This window comes from Saccostrea cucullata, unplaced genomic scaffold, assembly GCF_032062105.1.
Source record: "Saccostrea cucullata isolate Sc308-1 unplaced genomic scaffold, CSIRO_AGI_Scuc_v1 ctg627, whole genome shotgun sequence".
In the NCBI taxonomy this organism is placed as follows: domain Eukaryota; kingdom Metazoa; phylum Mollusca; class Bivalvia; order Ostreida; family Ostreidae; genus Saccostrea; species Saccostrea cuccullata.
Genome location: NW_026922202.1, coordinates 90552 through 107115, shown reverse-complemented (window position 1 = coordinate 107115; position 16564 = coordinate 90552). Strand labels below are relative to the sequence as shown.

The 16564-nt window shown below is 32.9% G+C and overlaps 2 protein-coding genes and 1 long non-coding RNA gene across 3 annotated transcripts; 1 reads left to right on the top strand and 2 right to left on the bottom strand.

Moving 5' to 3' along the window:
- Positions 1-771: 771 nt before the first annotated feature.
- Positions 772-11889, bottom strand: LOC134261378 (uncharacterized). Its single transcript, XR_009990804.1, has 3 exons — positions 11856-11889; positions 985-1526; positions 772-917 (listed from the first exon to the last, which is right to left on the bottom strand). It is a non-coding gene; the product is annotated as an uncharacterized LOC134261378 (long non-coding RNA).
- LOC134261377 (neuralized-like protein 2) lies at positions 1541-5761 on the bottom strand. Its single transcript, XM_062743817.1, has 3 exons — positions 5595-5761; positions 3887-4588; positions 1541-3547 (listed from the first exon to the last, which is right to left on the bottom strand). The coding sequence occupies exons 2-3, from the start codon at positions 4563-4565 to the stop codon at positions 3432-3434; spliced, it is 795 nt and encodes a 264-aa protein (XP_062599801.1). The 5' UTR covers positions 4566-4588; positions 5595-5761; the 3' UTR covers positions 1541-3431.
- Positions 5846-16024, top strand: LOC134261376 (nucleoporin SEH1-like). Its single transcript, XM_062743816.1, has 10 exons — positions 5846-6004; positions 10104-10154; positions 10843-11067; positions 11343-11473; positions 11715-11807; positions 12890-13030; positions 13486-13570; positions 13699-13777; positions 15307-15421; positions 15686-16024. Exons 1-10 carry the CDS (start codon positions 5894-5896, stop codon positions 15783-15785), a joined length of 1131 nt encoding a protein of 376 aa, XP_062599800.1. The 5' UTR covers positions 5846-5893; the 3' UTR covers positions 15786-16024.
- The last annotated feature ends 540 nt before the right edge of the window (positions 16025-16564 follow it).

Below are 16564 nucleotides of genomic sequence, written 5' to 3'. Positions count from 1 at the left end.
CACCCTTCAATGGTCTGCCAATTTGAACTTGATGTATAAAACATCCTCAATACCTGGCACTGAATTTAAAAGAAACAGAGGTGACAATTTCTTACTAGTACATATAAAATGTAGATCGAGGTACATCTGGAATTTAACACATATGGGTAGGTGCGGGAGGAGGTTTCCCCCTTCTGCTGGTGGGGGTACGGGGGTCTCCCCTGGGAAATTTTGAAAATAGAGATGCAAAATCCTGCACTCTGGCTGTATTTTGGGTAAAAATTATATGTTACTCTATGATTATACCTAAGATATTTTTCTATTTGAAAAATTCCATATTTATAATGATAGGGTATTTCGAATTACCTTTAAAGTTTACATTTTGACTTACAAAAATAACAATAATGATGATAAAACATGTTTGAAAATAAATTTAACAATTATCAAGTATATTGTTTGTAAATCATAATTATTTTCTTGCTCTTAATGAGTAATTGGTGAAATTTAATGTAGCCCTGCAGGGCAAGTTTAAAGACATGTTTGGTACATGTAGCCCGACCTCAGTATTCAGTTGTCCCGGGCCAGCGTTAGTGTCGAACCCTGTTTATTAATAAGATTCCTCAGCAAATTAAAATTAATGAGATTCTTCTTCTACAAATTAAAATACTTATTAAAAGTTCTCTAATGTTTACTCAAGATATGCTGAATTACCGTACTCTAGTGAACTATTAATAAAAAAAAACTTTTTAAATTCAATTTTAATAATATGGTAAAACATGCGTATATAACAAAGTGCCAGATGGATGATTCTGATTCATTATAAATTAATATAATTCATTATATCCATTAAGTTCACAATACTTTAAAGGTCATGGGAAATGAAAACTCATTGCAAGCATCAATTTGTTATAAGTGTTTTTACCATAACTGTGTTATGCCTTACATTTATATTAGGTACTGTTTCCGATAAGAATATTATATATATGTACCATAACCATGTTTTACTGTATAAGAAAATCTTCTATATGAACATATCCATTAATATTACTTAAGAAGTAGCTTTATATAATTCCAAAAGTGTAAAGTAATGTTTTAAACATACTTGACATAAGCATCTATGAACATATAACATTGAAAAATCAGTCTCAACACAGCTAGACCCTCACGCAGCACTTTGTGTATAGTGCTTTCAACAAAAAAAAAAAAACCCAACAACAAAAAATAAGAAAAAATTGAGTTTAATTATTTATGTCATATACATATGCCAAACATTTATTTCAACAAACTTCACCTTTACATGTAACATCTCTCCAAAGTTAATTTACAGTCAGTTTGCATTATATAACACCCCCCCCCCCCTTCCTTCCTTTTTAAAATAAAAGAAAAAAATCTGCAAAAAATACTGATTATACACAAACTCCCCCTTCCCGTTTCAACCCTTTTGGACTATTAATAAATAAAAACTTTTTGACTGTCATGAATTAAGCAATCATTGAATCCTTTTTTTAATAACTACAAAGAAGTGTTCCCACTGAAATTTAAAATATCTTCGTAGGATGCATTTTCAACATTAATGTGCATTTCCTTTCGAAATGATTTTTTTTTCATTCAATTAATTATGAAATGCATCTATATTTTTGAAAGATTTTTGTTCTAATCACATGTGCATTTCAAGAAAGGACAATGATATGTTATGCTGATCATTACAATGTAGCACTTGTCACGTCAATAATTAATTAATTATGACTCAATGTCTTCAAAAAGCAGAGTTAAATATAGGCAAAATTATCCAAGATTTTGTACAAATACATGTATATAACTAAATTGTAGAAGGTTGTGATTTATCTGTTCAAAACATGAAAATGAATTTGATATCATGCAAATTCAGTTTGACCATGTGGTGCAAAATTTAGATAAAAATCATAAATGGACAAAAAATGCATAAAGGAAACCTAGTGACATCTATTTAAAAGTTATCTCTCATTATAGAGTGGCTGGTTCACCTTAATACATGGTAATATGTCTATGCAGCATAATGAAAATATCTCAGACTTACACGTGGACATGATTTTGACATGGCACAACCATTCCTTCCAGCACATCAACAAAAACTTAATTAAAGTGCTGTCAGTTACATTTAAATATGTTCATTGTTATACAATGATTCAATTACTGAATATTTTTGGTAGTGTATTTTTCAAAATGACTCAATATTCATGAAAAGGATTTCTTTTTTTTCTTCAAAATAAAATTCAGTAAAAACACTGTGACCATTTAACATGATACTCTTATGCATAAGCATTACATGTTTAATAGCTTGCTACTGACAGTATACATTCTTTGCTTTGTGTGAAATTCAAAGCAACACAATAACTGCAGTGAAATGAAGAATTATCAAAAGAATTGTGAACCGCTTTGACCTGAAAATCATTCCCTAGGTAAAATAATACAAAGTAAACATATAAAAAAAGAAAAAAATCAATCTCCATAAGCATTTTTAAATGAAATGAGAAGTGCATTCTTTGACACCAATATTTATAAATTTGGGGGAATATCATTAATTCAAAAATCCTTTGACATTAACTACTACATTTTTCTACAAGTAAGAGAAATAGTTAAGATTAGTATGATTAAGAAATCACTCATTTCAAAAAATGAAACTTTTACACATTGTCTAATCCAAACAATAATAACATAACATTTTATCATGATAAAAAAAAAAACCCAGAAATTAAAATTATGCATTTTCTATCCAGTTATTTATTCCATTATGCTCTATAGAATTCTTCCTTTTTTACTTCTATCACTATAATTTACATGCACAACAATACAGGTGACTCTGTTCTCGTAAATGTTTATAGTTGTAAATTATTTTTCTCCACTGACCTTTCTGGTGACCTTGACATAAAACCTTGATCCAAATATTGAGTAACTATAAATATATCTTTTTCTTAGCCCCCTCCGTTTTTTCTCATTAGCAAGACATGAGCAAGGTAAATGCAATTTTTTTTTTTTAAATTATCAAACAGAAATAAGAATCTTAAAAATTCAGTTTAAGTAGTGCCTTCTAACCAGGATTTAATAAATGGAGACAATATCTGAAAAGTCTCTTTATAGAATTGCATTTCAGGAGTAAAAATATATGTACCACTTTATCATTTTCCCTCTCCAACTATTGCCATTTTTTTTTTCAAGTGGAACGGCTCATAATTCATTAAGAAATCAAAAGTGTAATTTTTTTCATGAGCAATTATCATGAAAAAATTCATCTAATAACAAACCATACATATAGACAGAAATCTGGTGCCCTATGAAAATAGTCAACAGTAATTTTCTTGAAATTAAAAAAACATCACAGCACATTATGAACAATTTTAACATGATAATAACAGTGAAACATTACATTGAATCAAATCAAAATTAAACAATTAAAATAAGTCATGAAAAGCAATTTATAACTCATATCTCAAAAACTGCTTGAGTTTTTTCGGCAATGGCAACTTATTTAGGTCTTCTTCACTAGTTAGTTGTAGTATCCTATCCCTGCAAGCATTCTGAAGAGTGGACACTGGAAAATAAAATATATAATGAACGTTTGCTTTATAATTATGACAAAATTATGTTAAAGTTATTTTTTATGTATCAGTACACTTTGCTAGAAGTCTGGCCTTTTGCATCATTTACCAAGATGGATATCAGTATTTGCATTTAGCGTGACGTCAATATATCTAACACCTTCAATAAGCCTTAACTTCCACAATCTGCATCATTTTTCTTTAACAACAGTTTAAAAATTTGTTCATCAAGTGTTTTCTCAATGATATCAATAAAACATTGAAGCAGTTAGTACATTTCACTACATTAATTATAAACCCATTAAATATGTGATTTGTATATTGACTTTTACCTCCATACAACTGGATAATTCGTACTTGTTTGGTTGTACCATAGACATCTACCACAGCGTGTAGGTTCCCCCCTTGGTAAGGAATGTAGCGGGCACACGGCCCCTGGTCCTCCCCATTAATGATAAACCTCATTTCCGCAGTGTCCCCGTTCACTTTGTACATAATCCCAATTCTGCTACCTACGTCAGTTGGTAACACACTCTTTTTGGGCACATGATATGAATTATTTCCACTTTTATTCGAAGGGAAAAGTTTTCCTAATGGTAATAACAAGCTCCTACTGAATGACCCCTGAGGAGTCTGTACAATGTCCGTGTCACCCACGACGGATTGGTAAGGTTCATCTCCATTATCACTGTCGTCTTCCTCATTCAACATCACTTTATTGTGCGATTTAGTCACAGCAAATATCCATGATTTTCCCATGTTATGCAGGTCTGGGAGTGCATACTGCGGTAACTCAAACTGATCGGCAGGATTAAACTGAGTCAGACCTATCCTCATGTGCCCACTCCATCCCCGTTCGTTTTTCTCTATCTCGACGAGAAATATTTCACCTGGTCGGAGCGGCTTCTCGCTGAATGTCAGTGCATGGGCAAAGCTTGTTTCCCTGTATGCCACCATGTTGTCATGGAGAAGGCGAATGTTCTGCCCATGGTAAGGATGAAATCTCGTCATGGTCAGTTACATGTAATCATTATCTACAAAAGTATTCCATAGTGTAAATTACAACATAAGTAGTGCATTAAAATATCAATTTGTAAATTAAAATTACAATGTCAAACTTGAAGAAGTTCATGCTTATTTTTCACAACATAAACTGTAAATCATGGAGATTGCATGCATAAGCTTTAAAACTTTACCCTTCAGACAAAGTTTACTGTGTAGTGTACTTATTAGAGTACAAATTTTCACTCACAACAAACTGAAGATAATGAGGTTTTATCTAGTAAAATTTTGAAGAATTCAGTTGAAATAACATAAAAATAATGACAAGTAAACAATTTTATCAAAACCAGGGACCTATTTACTAAGTATAATGTATATAGGTCCCTGTCACAACAAAATGCATACCAAAAAACGAAACAACTTTTTTGTCAAGTTTCTCAATTCTTTTTTGTTATCAGTCCAAAATTTTCTGCCATGGAGCCATTTCAACTAGGGTAATATTTTATCTCTACCAGTCTTGTTTTTTTTTTGTCATATTGTCAACATACTGGATGCCAATTGTTAAACTGAGTCTGCACAAAGATGCTCTATCCACAGCTTGTTCAAAGTGAGGACACAAAATTCAAACAGTACCGGTACTAGCATACCTGGTATCTTCATTTAGATAGAACGTAGATCTCTATCGATAAATTTATATAATATTTTCATACAAACCTAGTTTTATGGACATGACAAAGATCTGTCCTAACATGACATTAATATGAATAGTCCATGTTTGGAAAGAAACAAATACCAATCTCATTTTTGATATTTGTCACACAAAAAAATTGCCACTGTAACACAAGGTGTGAAAGAAAGTAACAAATCACACTTTATATCAAAAGACGTGCAATTATACATAAAGGCAAAATACAGGTTCATTAATGTATAGCATTCTCATTTATTCCTCTGTTGTTCACACCTACCCACTTACATGCTAAATATTTTACTTTCGGCTTTCAACTAAAAGTACAAGAAATGCGTTTTATCCCTTCATACCTCTAAATACTAGATGAATGTACAAATGAACCATGTGCATTAATGCCCATGAAGAAAAGTCTGTAAAATCAGCTCAAATATATGGTAAATGTGTATTTCTCTCTGGAAAAAATACATCTATCGCATATGGACCGTACCCTATCAGGCCTATGAGCAAATACATAAAATATACTGCTTCCGGTTCATGAATATAGTACGTTCATTGTAATTGGCTTATTTGTTTATCATTGACCAATGAGATTAAGTTTCACTCATAAAGCTTGCCGCTTTAATCAATGTGAAAGTAGAGGAAAAGGAACATGTTTGTAACAAAACAGATTGAATCTGAACACAAAGATTTAATACACGATGTTTCATTTGACTTTTACGGTAAACGAATGGCAACATGCTCGAGCGATCAAAGTGTGAAGGTGAAAATTTCATACATGTAGATCTAAAACCAAAAATTGTCATGGTTTTTACTCTAAACCAAAAGGTTGCATGGGACCTGTTACACGTCCATTTCAGCCTCTTTGATTAGCTCTACAGCTCTAGGTAGATATTTAGCGTTGGTAAACTTTAGGTTTTGACTTTAACAGTAGCTCACTAGCCCTGGAAAACTTGAAAATTGAGGCCAGAGTACTAAAAATATCACGTCCCACTGGTGTTTGGGTCTTGGTTTAATATGTTTTACGGCGTGATGTTTACCATCAAAAACACTTGAGATCAGCCACTACCAACGTCAAGCCGCACGAGACTTCTCGACATGCTCATAGGCGCTCCCCATGTAATTCTGTAAATGACGTATGATAAGTATATATAGGTCTACCCCTCTATACTATAAAATATCCAAGGCCTGCAACTGGGCGCCATTGTGGATTTCGCATGTCTGACTGACTTACTTTAAGGGTTTCTGGGGTGTACTGGGCTGGTTATCAGCATCGGGTACTGTAATTTATTGAAATAAAATATTTGCAAACTTTTATCCAGCACCATTCCGTTGCTTTCTCTTGTTTTCAAACATTTCTCTATTACACCGTCACACCTAGCTGATCTCGGCCGGAAAAGTCGATTTCGTCGATTTTCAACAACTCGTACGAAAATAACTTTCGGAAGTTTGACAATATTTAGTGGGGAAAGTACATAGGCGCTTGGTTTCAGGATGGTGCATGTTGTGTATTATGTGTTTTTTTTGGTTTGTCTGAATACCCTCATTAAATAAAAATGAAAACTCGCTGAAATTAGCACGTTTTAAAAATGTCATATGTACAGTATATATACTCTCATAGGCACGTACATGTAGCATCGTTTTTGAAAGTGAGGGGATGGGGGGCTGCTAGAGAGAAACATTTTTTTTTCACTTACCTGTAAAAGTTGACGAGCCGAAAAAAAACGCTCAAACACGAAAATCCTATTTCGGGGGGGGGGGGGGGGGGGGGGGGGGGGGGGGTAGTGGCCAATTTTTTTCAAAGCCAACTTCCTTTCACTTTCATTTTTTTCCCATACAATAGTACATTTTCCTTCATATCGCAATACTATGGTAATAAGTGTGTGTGTGTGTGTGGGGGGGGGGGGGGGGCACGCACATTTTCAATAGTAAAGGTAATGTTGGGCAAAAAAAGTTTTATGTCTAGCTCAAAAGAAAATAAATCAGATTGCATTAAATCGTGTCTTTTCAAGAGAAAAAAAAAACTAAATATGACATTTTTAAAACGTGCTAATTTCAGCGAGTTTTCATTTTTATTTAATGAGGGTATTCAGCAAACAAAAAACACATATACACAACATACACCATCCTGCTAAATATTGTCAAACTTCGCACGAGTTGTTGAAAATCGACATCCCGAGATCAGCTAAGTGTGACGGTGTAATAGAGAAATGTTTGAAAACAAGAGAAAGCAACGGAATGGTGCTGGATAAAAGTTTGCAAATATTTTATTTCAATAAATTACAGTACCCGATGCTGATAACCAGCCCAGTACACCCCAGAAACCCTTAAAGTAAGTCAGTCGGTCCCAGAAATCCACAATGGCGCCCAGTTGCAGGCCTTGGATATTTTATAGTTTAGACCTATATATACTTATCATACGTCATTTACAGGGGGAGCGCCTAACAAGCTGTGACATCATACGGTGTTGTGGCATGGAAACTATAGAACTAGTGCAATTTTTGTTATTTTTGTTTCTTTGAAAGATTTCTAAGGATATATGCTTTAAATTATTTATTTATTTATTCATTTCGCGCAAAGGACATTGGGTAGTGCAGATTTCGAGAAATTTGGCTGACGTATGTACAGATTTCAATCCGAATTTTCTTTGTTCTTACACGTTAGTCTATTGAGCTCGCTTCGCGCTCGCTATAAATAACGTATAATATCTAATATGTTGATGGTGCAATCGTTCGGGCAAACACAGATACTTCTATTGTTTTAATTGAGATTTGACTTGTCAAACAGCGCATAAGTCATTTGGTGCGTCTAGACACTCATGACTGACGTCACATGATGAATTCATGTAAGTTGCATTCCCATAAAGAAGCCTGAACAGTGCTGAAAGTTAATGAAGAATGTTTCTTTGACTATTAATCTTCAACATGATATGTAAAATCAAGGCAAGTTAACTTTTTGTTGATCCTTTTCGGTAATTCTTTCAAGAACATAGCTTTAACAAGTGATGCATTGTGGGTCAGGGATTTATCTAGCTTTTTTGTTTTATTACCGTTTTATATGTAAAGGGGAAAAATGAGAGCACGTTAGCGCTGGGGGCGCAGGTTGAAAATTTTTAAATAAATGGAGCAAAAATCCTGCATTCTTGGAGCTTCTGAGGGCCATTTGTAGACCTTTACAAAGGCCAAAAAAACTCGACAAAATATAAATAACCAAAAAAAAAAAAATTAAACCAGCAATACTTTATAATTTTTTCTCTCAATATCTATACAAATCAATTCTGTTTTTCCTGATGTTTTTGTTGTTACTCCATTCTTCCGATCCATAGTGATATAAGCTCCGTCTTACTCATCTACACTTTTCTTTTTAACTCTGCAATCCACTATATTTTGACATATTGTTTTATCATTGAGATTTGACTCTCTCTTTTAAATAGTCTCGTTCAACCAGACAGCTGTCTCCGTAAGTCATTTGGTAAAGATACGTGATATCGTTTGTAACGCCAAAACGAGGCTTACCAAAATTCTGGTAAAGTTTTTGATTGGCTGAAAAAGAACACACCTCCACAATTTAAATAAATGCATGGTAAATCGACAGAAAAATAACTTAAAGTTTTAAAAGTTAAATGTCTAAAGGTTAAAGCGGATAAAGAGGAATAATTTTATTGTTTACGGTAATGTCAACGGGTTATAGGTAAGTGTGTTTTATAAAATGTCTTGCATTTTTTTTTATTTCCGGAAGCTAAAGTGAAAGTAGTGTAGCTACCTGCGGAATACATATTTCTTCGACTGATATTGTAATTACTCGTTTTTTGTCCAAAATTAAAGATCAGTTTATTAATATAAACTCACAATCTAACAGAAGAAACATGTTAAATATTCGTTTCAAATAAAGGTCATCAAAATGTAAACAAGATCTTCAACAAACGCTGATATCTCTGTAAAATCAAGGCAAGTTTGAACTTTTTAGGATATGCTGTTAAACTTCTTTTCAGTACCATGTTTTAAATATTCTCTGTTTAGTTAAGAGAATTTTCATAAAAGGGGAATTTTTTCTTTTTTCAACAAGTGATGCAGCCTTGATAAATCCCTGTGGGTCCAGAATAATTGTGAAAAAAATCATTTGGAACAATGTGCAAAGTCTGAATTTTCTCTTTGCCCAGGTGTTGCTTTAGGAGCTCACAGTGACGAGTGGTGCTTTGTGCCACTTGCTCAGCTGGGCTCGCTATTTAATCTTAAAAGAGCAAAGACATGCATGCAGGCTCTGAAATGGTGTCTCTTTCACTTGCTTGTTTACATGGCTTCTGCTATAAAAATAACAATGCAACTATTCCACTTTATGCAAAGAGGTTTCTAGGTATATTGATTCCTTATCATATAAATCTTAATATCTTGCATATATTTGTAATGTACGATTTTTCAATACATTTTCAACTTTTCATTAAAATGCCTAGAACCAAATGCAAATTGTGAAATTACAGACTAAAAAGAATGTAAACTGGCCTTGTAGACATTTACTGGCACACTGTATAATTATACAGGTATTCCTGGAAATTTTAATATAACTTGAATTATCTCAGAAATGTTTTTAAGTTCCCGGAATTTTTTTTTTAGGTGAGATAGATTGTTGGCTTAGAAGCTACTGTGAAAAGAACTATATATAGATCAATTAATGTACATACACAGTCTAAATTTTCTCTTTGCCTATATATAGGCATTGTTCAAAGAATTTACAATGTGCAATGAGAGCAGCATTTTGTGCAGCTTACTGTGCTCCGTATTAGTATTTTCATGTAGCTGAGGTAAAAGTAAAGGACCTAAGAAATGTTTTCATTTTTAATTATGCTTTAATTCTTTTTACTTTAGGTTTGGGATCTTGGAGAAGATGGAGAATGGAAATGTACAGCAAGCTGGAAGGTACATTGACAAGAAATAAAGCTTTACTCATTCAAACTTTAGGAAGATTGTCCCATACTAGTACTATTAGAATCAAATTTTAAGATAAATAAGCTAATACAGGTGAAATACAAAAACAACATTTTATGTTTGTTTGTCAAAGTGAATTTGATACTGTAGATTCCTAAATACATGTATACGCATGGAATTAATTATTGCATAATTTCGCGAGAAGCACCCCACACAGAATAAAATTACTCTCATTTATTTTTATGGTGCTGAAATCTATGTAAAATCTCTTTATCAACTGTCCATTTGCGAATTATTATTCTCGTGATTTGACGTTGAAGAGCCCATTCGCGATAATAAGTACTCGCGAAAAATAAGGAATCTACAGTAGATGAAAATTGAGTGATTTTTAATTAATATTAGCTTGTCATGAAATTAGTTTAGTGAAGCCTTGTTGAATTTGGTTAACACAAATGTGAATACTAGTATTTGCTTGTAATTATTTTTTATACTCCAGTAACCATATGAGAATGCTGTAAATTTTTGCAAGCCTTTGATTTTGATATCAGTTCTGATGATAGAAATACTCTCTGTCAATTCCATGAAGTATATAAGGCTCATAATGTTATCAGTGTATTTGATCAATATGAATATAAGTGAATTATAGCATATGAATTGAAAATCTCTTAATTTTTTTCAGACACACAGTGGTTCAGTCTTTAGGGTAACCTGGGCCCACCCAGAGTTTGGACAGGTGCTGGCCACCTGTTCCTTTGACAGACAGGCAGCAGTGTGGGAGGAAAACTTTGGGGATGTAAGCAGGGAGGGGGTGAAGAGCAACTGGATCAAAAAGAGCATTTTGGTAGACAGTCGCACGGCAGTCACTGATGTCAAATTTGCTCCAAAACATCTTGGGTTACAGTTGGTTAGTGGAATGCTGTCTTATTTTCTCTTATTTATTGTACTGAGATTTAATCATGTAGTTGGAAATATAAATGCAGTTGAAGTTCAGTATCTCAAACACTGATATTTTGAGTACTATTTACATGTATATTTTGAAGTGATTATACACTGAATATCTTGAATCCTTGGATATCTCAAAGCTTTTTCTTGGTCTCATTGAGTTTGAGATAACGAGGTTTGACTGTTCTGATCTTTTCAGTTCTGTAATTATGTGGTTGTTCTTGCTTTTTTTTATAGGCAATTTGTTGCTCTGATGGTATGGTAAGAATTTACGAATGTCCAGATGTAATGAACATAAGCCAATGGTCTCTACAACACGACATACAAACAAAGTTCAAATGCAGTTGTCTTAGTTGGAATTCTTCAAGGTAAAAAAAATACAATATTAAAAAAGTACTAAAGGTTAAAAATGTTCAAATCAGTGACAGGCCACTTTATTTCTTTGATAGATACAGAAAAACTTAGATTTAATATTAGATTAATGAAGATCTTCCTCTTTTTTCTTTGCCTGAAAGTTTCATAACTTTCACATTTATATGGCTTACATTGCAAATTTATAACTTAAAATAAAGACCTTTTTTATTATATATTTTAATTTATTTGTAACAGGATGCACCCTCCAATGATAGCGGTGGGGAGTGATGATAACAATCCATCTGGTGGAGGGAAATGCCAGGTGTTCGAGTACAATGACAGCACCAGGTATGTCCTTTCTTGTGGGAAATAGGATAATGTATGTATACCTACTACTGTAGATTCCTTATTTTTCGCGAGTACTTATTATCGCGAATGGGCTCTTCAACTTCAAATCACGAGAATATTTCGGGAACGGATTATCGACAGAATTAACATGGATTTTAACGCCAACAAAATACATGTGAAAGCGAGTAATATTATTTCGTGAGTGATTCTTATCGCGAAATTATGCGGAAATTGAATCTTCGCGTATAATTAGGAATCTACAATAATGTATATACATACATTGTATGTATTGTATTGAAAATTAACACCTAACCTGTGAGAAATCTGATAATGTATGTACATACACTGCATGTAATGTATTTAAATTAAATAACTACAAATTGCATTGAATTTGCACGTTTTAAGAATAAAAGGTAGTTTCCTTAAGGTCAGACGACACGTTCATCAAATTTATGTTTTGTATCTCGTGGTGTTATATAAAAAATATTCATATTTGTTGTTCTCTTCTAATTTCTACATTGTTTTCAAAATGTTTTTAAATAGAAGTACATCAAAAAGTTGTGATATAGGCCATTCGGAAGATTACCCATAAGGGTTATATAAGAAATATGACCCTGTGGTATCTTGTCCAAATGACTGGTAAGGTACCCTAATTTTTTTGTGAGGAAGCTTGTTTTAGTACCTACACTTCATTGACAAATTCTTAGGAAAAATTATATATTTTTGAGGAACGTGTCGTCTGACCTTAATTTGAGTAAGCAATCAACAGCATTTGAGTTTATTAGTTTTATGGTCACTTGGCATATTGACATCATATGTGCAAGATCTTCAAAAGCAGTAAAAACAGTTAAAATCTAAGTTATATCATATGATAAACTGAATTCAGACTTGAAAATAATGAATGTAGATAGCAACAATTAATCATTAGAGTAGCATGTGTCAACACCTTGACAAGTGGAAAGTTTTTGATCTTTGAAATGAACGTGTTAGTAAATGATATAATGCCTCGTTATCTTCCAATAGCTTGACAGACAGAAAAAAGCACATGATAGTTTTCAATATTTTTTCTTCTCTTTTTTAAGGAAATGGACCAAAGTGGAGACAATAGTAGCTGTCACTGATCCAGTACATGATGTGGCCTTTGCTCCAAACCTTGGTAGATCGTATCATCTGTTGGCCATAGCATCTAAGGAACTAAAGATTATCAGTCTAACTCCACTTGGGTAATGCATTGTGCTGTGTTCTGTTTCATTTTGCTAATGTGATTGATCTCCAACTGAAATTTGTTTTTGTTAAGTTTTTATCTTTGGAAAAAGAAGATCTAATTGAGAGAGAGCCAGAGAAAAAGAAATAGTTGAGAATAGGATGTATTAAAGGCATTTGATGTTAATATGTGTCAGAGATTTACATAGTTTGGATTAAAATTTTTTGCTGCATTTTTTGAATTTTGTTTTCTCTTTCTTTTATTCTTTGGTCTAAATATAAATAATTTTACATACAGAAAGTCCTTGTGAATTTTACAAAAAAAAATTTGAATTACACTGTACCTTTTATCTGGAGAGGGTATGAAAACTATAAGTTTTGAAATTTTTGCCTCAAGGAAAAAAAATCCCAACAAAGTATGTTTAATATCAGCAAAAATGTAATCTACTGATGAAATTATCTTGTTGTTTTGTAGCAGAGATTCTGTTATTGGAAATCAGGCAGTGGTCAGCAGGTTTGAAATGAAGCAAGTGGCCAGTTTTCCAGACCATGAATCACCGGTAATAAAAAGATTCTGAATTACAGGAAAAGAGTAAGAAAGGACAACTCTGATGTCCAAAATAGTTTCTATATTTACTAATTTAAAGTCCATTGAGACGGAAAAGCAAAATTTGTTATCTTTTTACAGGTATGGCGAGTCAGCTGGAATGTAACAGGGACGGTGCTATCCTCCTCAGGGGATGATGGCTGTGTCAGGTTATGGAAAGGTAAGGATTGTCTTCATAATAGTAGGGATTATATGCAGAGGATTATGCCACTTTCATATGTTGGCATTTGATTAAGGGACTAAAAATTACTTCCCATCTTTGATCCAAGGACATGCATTCAAATCCTCACCCCATTGTCAAGTATTTAATATTTTTTCATTAAAAGTTTTTGTATGTTTTTCTTCAGTTTTGATAAAAAAAACTTGCAAGCACATACACCCCTCCCCCTCCCCCCCCCCCCCCCCCCAAAACACACACACATACATGCACCCAGCCCACCCCTACCCCAGGCTCCCATTCTGTCTTTTTTTCCATTCACTTCAGCGTTTTTTTTCCTTATATAACTGGTACCGATAAACGGCACCGTTCCCAATGCCAAAAAACATTAAATTTTCCCAATTCTGTGACTAAAATTCCCAATTCAACTGTGATGCAACAGACTGCGATGAGACTACGACGACATCGTATTTTTTGTTAAATGAAACATTGTACAAGTTGACTAATTGTTTCACTTCCGCTTAAATTGAAAGTAGAGAAAGTCGTAGTTTGGGGGGACCTGTGGGATAGACAGCGTAGTGTCATACATTTTGACAAATTGAAAGCATGAAAATGTGAAAACATGGGAGGTTGATATAAAAAACTAAGTACTTGTTGCTTATTCTTTAAAACAAGGAGTAAAAGGTAATTTATTTGGAATAAATGTAAAATACGTTGCATTTGCATAAATGAGAGAAAATTCTCCTGTTTTTCCTCTATGTTATTTTTCCCAACTGAACCTGTACCGGACCCTTTCCCAATGCGTGGAAAAAAATTGCTGCACTTTATGCATTAGCATCTTCCACAGGTCATAACTGATAGGACTCAATTAGAGGGCAGTCTTGCTTCATTAATAAACTCTATCAAAGTTTTATAAAAACTTTAATACAAATGATATATAATATGCTGCAATGTTTTTCTCAAACACTTTCAAGAAAGATGATTACTTTATCTAGGAAATTTTTAATAAATTAGAGCCATAGGAATTTTATTTTTAATAAAATTTTTCAGAGCCATGAACAGGTAGTGGAATAAAAGCTCATAATTTGTATTATTTTCAATAACAAAAAAAAAATATTTTCATTTAATCTTAGTAATAGCATAATAACTTTTAAAGTAGCATTTGTACCAAATTATTTAAATCACCTTATACTGGCAATGTACTAACAAATCTCTCGTTTTTGACACCATTTTTATAGTAAAACCATTGTCTTTCAAAGAAATTGGGGGATGTGTGTAATAATAGAGAAGCCAAAAAAATTGCATGAACAATTTATAACAAGTATAAAACCTCTGAAACTAGAAAAAATGGAACAAACCTAAAAAAAACTATTTTTGTGTTAGGAAAAGGGGGGGGGGTGTGCCTCCAATGACTTGAACATCAAGAGAGAACATAAATGACATTCCATTAAAAAATAATATTCTTGAGTTAATGAATATTTTGAATGCTTTAATAACAATAATTTAATTTGTTTTAAAATGCTTACTTGCAGCAAACTATCTTGGAAGGTGGAAATGTATATCCATAATCAAAGGAGATGCCTCTCAGAGTCGCTTTGACAGAAACTTAAGTGCCAACCCCTCACAGATCCCCATCGATGGTGTAAGGTACATACAACAAGGGCCTATGCAAAATGCTAACCAAGTGGTCTGGCACTGAGGCTCCTTAAGGAGAATTTATTTGTTAAAAAAAAGATCTTACCTATTGAGATTGCAGTCAATTTTATAATTCTACCATCATAATGGTTGTGAAAAAGTGAATTGATTTTTTCAAGATGAAATGATCAATGTTGTTGCAAGAAAATGTGATACAAAGTAGAACATTGACAAAATGTGCTTTGGTTGTTGATAACGGATTTATATTGTGTTCAGCCAGCAGAGCAATGAAGACTTAATGAGGATGAATATAAAACGGAATTCTGGATGGCCATCATTTCACACGAAGAAGGACCAGGGAAAAACATATTACTGACCCTGATCACCTGGGTAGGAAATGGAATACGTGCCTCATCCAAAACATTCTAGTCTTACTTACAATATATCATATACGGTGAATATTGTCAGTGTGTGAACATTCCAGTTTAATGATGTTTTATATTGTGGAGAAAAGATTGCAGTGATCTAAGCCTTCAGAGCTCTTGAATGAACTGCATATTACCATTGTTAATTAAGTCAAATGCTTTGCTTACTACTTATATACCTCTATGGAAAGATTAAAAAGTATACAATGGAGAAGAATGTTGGGCATAAATCCAGTGAAGATTCATGAATGAGATTGTCTACTCATGAGGCATGAAAATTTTTGCAAATACTTGAACTTTAACATTTTAAATTTCACTTTTATGTCATTCACATTGTCTTGGTATGAAAAGTAATTCATTGCAGTCATCTGTGTAGAATTTCAGAAATGGAATATTAATAATTTTTCAGATGTTGACTAATACATGTATTTGGATGATAATGTTCCTTTATTATCTTAAAAGGAAAGGATGAAATTTGCCATTTGTTAAAAAAGAAAATGCAGAAATTGAATTTTAGGAGAATCTGTTATTTATATTTGCATCAAAAATGTTACAAAATATTAAATTTATTATGCTTATTAAAACTGTGAGTTGTAGTGTCATTGATCATGTTGATGTTAACAATATTTATTTGTAAGAATTCCAAATGGTATGGTCCAAAATTGTGCATTAACATTTTTTTTTGTCAGAGTCACAGTAATTAAGGAAAATTGGAGAATTAATTCATAAT